We start from the raw sequence: 6,000 nt of genomic DNA, 5'->3' as shown, positions 1-6,000 counted from the left end.
GCACTGGGTTGGTCTCTGCATGCGCTTTAGTTGAGTGGCCGCCTGAAGTTCTTTAGCTTGCTTAATTTGAAGTCTCCTCCCAACAGAAAAAACAGAGCCGTTTTGACTTCATGCAGCGCATGAACTGTAGAATCAGAACGGTGTTGCATAGGATTCTTGCACTGCACGAAGTGAAAACTGATCTGTTAAAATAATTATCCGTAAACAAAGATGGAATGAATGATAATATGAAATGGGAATATGAATATGGGATGGAATGGAATTAACATAACCCTAGCTTAGGTTAGGTTAGGTTAGGTTAGGTTTGGTAATAGGTGTTGATTGACTAACGCCGCAGGCTCTTCGATCAGTTCTCCGTCGACAACTCTTTCCAGTTTCCATGACGTCGTGCGAGGAGGACGACGACTTCGCTCTTCTCGGTGACGGTGACGGTGACGGTGACGGTGACGACGGAAACGATTCAGAAGCAGCCAAGGCCAAGAGGAGGAAGCCAGGGCCTCAATCTCAATCTCAATCTCAATCTCAATCTCAATCTCATCACAATTCACAAAAGAAAAAGGATTCTCCTTACTCCTCCACGCTGCTCGTACCAGCACCAGTACCAGTACCAGTACCACCCAAGAAGCAACACCAAGGCGGAAGCGGCAGCGGAAGCGGCAGCGGCAGCGGTGATGTGTACCGCAAGGATCGCGAGGAGTGGAGCGATGGTGCCATCGAAGCCCTTCTCGATGCCTACACGCACCGCTTTGAACTTCTCAATCGCGGCAACCTACGTGGTCGTGACTGGGAAGATGTAGCTGCTGCTGTTAATACTACTACTCCTACCAGTAATAAAACAGTCGAACAATGCAAGAACAAGATTGATAATCTCAAGAAACGGTTTAAGGTTGAATGTCACCGTCTCTCTTCCTCTTCTACTCCTACCAGTCACTGGCCTTGGTTCTCTAAACTCCACCTCATTGTATCCTCCTCTTCATCTAACAATAACAATAACAACAACAACAACAACAACAATTCCTCCTCTGCTGCTTTCTCTGCTTCAAGAGGAGGCTCTCCAATTCCTGTTTCTATTCCTATTCCTATTACTAATGCTGATGATGATGGATCTCCCTCCGCTTCTGCTTCCGCTTCTGGCACTCCTGCCCCTGCCCGGAACTCTAAGAGGTATGCTGCTGCTGCCCCTGCCATGCGTGTCTTCAATGTCCCCAGATGCAAGTGGAAGAGAGTACTTCTCAAGGTCAGCGGCGCTGCTCTTGCTGGTACTGGTACTGGTACTGATACTGATACTGCTACCGCACCCCACAATGTTGACCCCAAGGTTATTATTCCTCCCCTTAAATTGGCACACTTTACTTAGTTAATTCATTACATTATTGAGAGACAAAATGCTTTCTCTTATTAGGTTGTTATGCTGATTGCAAGAGAAATTCAGGTTGTCAGTCGCCAGGGTATACAGGTTGGTGCTCTTTCTACTGCTAGCTGCATGCATAGCCCCAAATGTCTTCTTTTTTTTTCCTTTCAAAACAGCTTTTGTTGGGTTTTTGAGGGTCTTGCCCACATTTATATTAAAAGAAAGCTTTTGTTGGTTTTATTAGGTTGCGGTTGTTGTTGGAGGCAGAAATATATTCTGTGGTGAAAGTTGGATTGCATCTACTGCTGTTGATAGGGCTGCAACCTACCAAATATGGTAATTATGTATATATAATTTTTCATTAAAGTGGGTTACCCTTACAGGAATTGGTACCAAACTGCTGGTTCAAACCCTGTGAATACAAACCAGATATCAGTACTTTAACATCCTTATACATTTCATCACTACCTGCTATCATCACAAAAGAGAAATAACATTGAAAAGATCCAGATCAGCTAACCTAAACATCCAAAAGTTGCAATCAAGACTATGTATTACTACAGCCAGAACCCTGATTACCAATACCAAAATACCAGACTAAACCCCTTGTACCGGTTCTATGGTAATTATATATATATATATATATATATATTCTTTGACATTGATTTTGAGCTTAATTAAGGCACCTTATCTTGAGTTGACTGGCATAATAGTTAGTGATTCAACAGCATGATGGCATCAGTGATGAATGCGATGGTGCTGCAGGCTTCGTTGGAGAAGATCGGGGTGGCGACACGCGTGCAGACAAACCTGACAATGCAAGAGGTGGCTGAGCCATACATCAGGCGAAAAGCTATCAGCCATCTTGACAAAGGGAGGGTTGTCATTTTCGGTGGCATCGCTTCTGGCCTCGGCAATCCACTCTTCACCACTGACGCAGCTGCTGCCCTCAGAGCTTCAGAAAGTAAGTAGTAGTAGTAGTAGTAGTAGTATATTACAATGTCCTCGTTGCTAGGTTATAAGTAATTGAACTGAATTGAATGGTAACAGTCAATGCTGATGCTGTCCTGAAAGGTACCACTGTAGATGCTTTGTACAGTGGGTGTCATCCTGGGAGTGGCAACAACAGCAGCCCAGGGTTTGAGCACATCTCATACAGAGAGTTTGTTTCTAGAGGCTACACTCCTATGGACACCACAGCTGTTGCTTTCTGTGAGGAGAATAACATTCCAGGTCTCACCTCACACTTCATGTGCTGTAATTATTAAATTTTATTTTTTGTAAATTGTCATCTAAAGAACTAAAGAAGAAGTTGTCTGTGTTCTTCTTCTCTACAGTTGTCTTGTTTAATCTGTTGGAGACCGGTAACATCTCCAGAGCCATTGCTGGGGATCAGATTGGCACGCTAATTGACCAATCTGGCCAAATTGGATAGTTGCTGCTACTTCTTGGAAGAAGCTCTCTCTACTGAAGAATAGTTTGTTCCGTATGTATGATGAATTGTGTATTGTTAGCAGATTAGTATTATATTTGTTTCTTTTTTGCCTTTTTATTATTATATAAGCAGCTGACTAAGTACTAATGTTGGTTATGACTAGTTAGTTGGTTGTAAGTTGTGCTGTAATTTCATTTGTAAAGTCTTGTTAGAGGTCTGCATTATAGATAGTCTTGTTCGGGTTTGTTAGGAAATGCACACAAGGCCACTAGTGCAATGCTTCCCAATCTTATCTTTGTCAATTCTAAGACAAAGCACACAAGGCCACCTGTGTTTTGTTCTTTTTATTGGCGTTCAAAAGCATTTGGCAACAGCATGAGGTCTTTTGTCTAAATGGCATTTGGTTAAAAACTAACAAACGGGACCGTTTAAATATCCCCAAATGGCATCCAAAATCAATTGGGGTCAAATGTCGATTTAACATGCCAGATATATGCTCAAAATTATTATGACAAGTAAATAATTACATATATATTAAGTTGGTCACTTCGTAACAAGCATAAACTTCTTATTATATATTTTAATTTTAAGTTGGACACATGCAGTTAGTTACCTTTAGTAACATACCAGCTATATTTGTGCGTCATAATAAAAAGACTAGATATTGGATATCCGAATTAAAATTATTATATATGTTCTTTCCAATAAAATCTACATACATACACGATTGTATTAAATAATTTCGAAAAACAAAATTTCACAAAATATGAAACACACAACTTACGAGTTACAAACAGGATTTGATGCATGCATTAAATTGAACACCAAAACCAAACAGGGATCTTCTGATGAGCACGAGGACCTCGCTGCCTTTTCTTGTCCGTTTTGGGAAGAGAGAGAGAGAGAGAGAGAGAGAGAGAGATGTAAAGTCTGTAAACAACAAAATATGAAAAGGAAACCCATCTTCTCATCATCCTCTGTTTTTTTCCCAAAATTGTACATGCTGCAATTGACCAAGCAAAAAACGTTTCTAACTAGGGGAAATTAGATTCATGCCACTCTAAAATGGGAAAATTAGAAAAATGTCACCTCAAAGTTTTTAGTTTGCTAAATGCCACTCCAAATCTCATATATTAAGAAAAATGCCACCCTATACAAATTATTATACATTTGTATTAAAAAATAAATAGAATATATTGAAGTTACTGAAATAACCTTAGATCCAAATTTCTTCTTCTCCTTACAAACGCCATTTCAACAGAAATGAAGCTATGAAAACGCCTCCATCTCAAACCCTCTGCTCGCCTCCTCTCTGTTCGCCTCCACCTTCGGCCCGCCTCCACTCCGCCTTCCTCTCCACTCTGCCTTCCTCTCCTGTGAGCCGTCCCCTCCTCTCCTCAAATTAGTTGTGGTCATTGCTGCTGTCAATGTGCCTCTTTATATATGATGCTACTTTTCAAGGATTGGATTGAGCGCTAACTGGACAGTAGATATTAAGCAAAAAGTTTGTGAAATCATGTAAAGATTGGACGAGTCTATTTGTTTTGTTAGTGGTACAAATTCTTCTTATAGAGAATTCAGCAGGCTATCAGTTTTCTAATAGAAGCTGCTCCTATTTTGCAGATCGAATTATTGACGGGTCATTTTCTCATATTGTAAACACTAGGCAATAACACTCTAGTTAGTTAAATATCAGCTTTTTCTCTTGATGTGTAAAACCCAGATACTGATACCATCAAATCTGCTACAACCGTATTAATCTTGTCTAGTGGGAGGAGAGGCGGACGACAACACTTTTCGACGGAAGAGAAGAAAGGCTCGTCGGTGAGGGTTTTATTTTTCTGGAGGATCGGATCCGACCCATAATGGGTGTAGAAATGAAAGGGTAAGGGTATTTTTGGAATATACGAAAATACTACTCAAAATACAATATATTCTATTTATTTTTTAATACAAATGTATAATAATTTGTATAGGGTGGCATTTTTCTTAATATATGAGATTTGGAGTGGCATTTAGCAAAATGAAAACTTTAGGGTGGCATTTTTCTAATTTTTTCATTTTGGAGTGGCATGGATCTAATTTCCCTTTCTAACTATCATTCAACATTCTCGTCGTTTTTTTTTTCACTAATGTAAATTATATAGGGATGAAAACGGAGCGGATAATGCTGATATCATATCCGCATCTGTTGGATAATGAGCAAATACGAATACGGATACGAATAGTAAACGAATATCAAAAGTCAAAATCAAATCCGCCTGAAATGAATACGGAACGGATAATCTACGAATACGGATACGAAACTAATAACTATCTTTTAAAGACAAATACTAATTTTCAAAATTCAAATATGACAATTCATCTATTTAAATAATTAAATTTAATAAACTATAAAAAATTATATAATTTGTACAAAGAGTTATAGAAATAGTTAATAGTTGGTAGATAATATCAATCAAACTTGATTACTTGTGTAGTGCTAATAAATTACTTTGACACTGAATATTGCACGTAGAAAGCTACGTAAGATCCTACGTATAAATAGACAAAAGAATCTTCACATCCCACGTGAAGGGTTTGGAGTCCGATGTCCATATCAATTTAGTCCCACAAGAGGCTCGAAACATTTAAATGAAGCCTTAAAAAAATGAATACACTGAAATTGGAGACAACATGAGATCATATCCCACGTGAAGAGTACTTCATAAGTCCAATAGTCACATCCCACGTGAGGGATTTGCCTTTAGTTTTCAGATTATCGGGTGATGGATTTATTTCCTTTGGGACCTGCTGTGCCCTTTCGGATACTATCCGGATATCCGATTTGTTTACAAATAGACAACCGAATCTGATTATGTTCTCTACTTTGGATAAATATCCGAATCTGTGAATTATCCGCTCCGTTTAATTCGAATACGGATAATCCGGATCCGTTTACACCCCTAAAACTATAGATTTAATAATAATTATATATATTGGTTATCGTAATTGTCAACATATCCGTTTACTAGTAGCACATTAATGTCAAAACGTCATAATAATATTCAACGTGAGGGCTTGAAAGAAATAAAAGAAAAAGAAAAATGGCATTGCAGGAGGTTGCAATTGGGAAAGAGAAGGAAGGAATTGTAGTTGATCTGGGACCAAGTTGAGGAGGTTGAGATTGCAATTGTTATGTGCTGTGATGTGCTGAGCTGTAATGTGCGTTACT

General features: G+C 39.0%; 1 protein-coding gene across 1 annotated transcript; it reads left to right on the top strand.

The window, feature by feature from the left end:
- The first annotated feature begins 276 nt into the window (after nt 1-276).
- Nucleotides 277-2,975, top strand: LOC144545175 (aspartate/glutamate/uridylate kinase family protein). The gene is made up of 6 exons (XM_078293768.1): nt 277-1,318; nt 1,403-1,456; nt 1,596-1,687; nt 2,080-2,315; nt 2,402-2,584; nt 2,689-2,975. Exons 1-6 carry the CDS (start codon nt 380-382, stop codon nt 2,784-2,786), a joined length of 1,602 nt encoding a protein of 533 aa, XP_078149894.1. The 5' UTR covers nt 277-379; the 3' UTR covers nt 2,787-2,975.
- The last annotated feature ends 3,025 nt before the right edge of the window (nt 2,976-6,000 follow it).

Source organism: Carex rostrata, chromosome 27 (genome assembly GCF_964058835.1).
Source record: "Carex rostrata chromosome 27, lpCarRost1.2, whole genome shotgun sequence".
Taxonomy (NCBI): domain Eukaryota; kingdom Viridiplantae; phylum Streptophyta; class Magnoliopsida; order Poales; family Cyperaceae; genus Carex; species Carex rostrata.
This window is presented reverse-complemented; position numbering and strand designations above follow the sequence as displayed.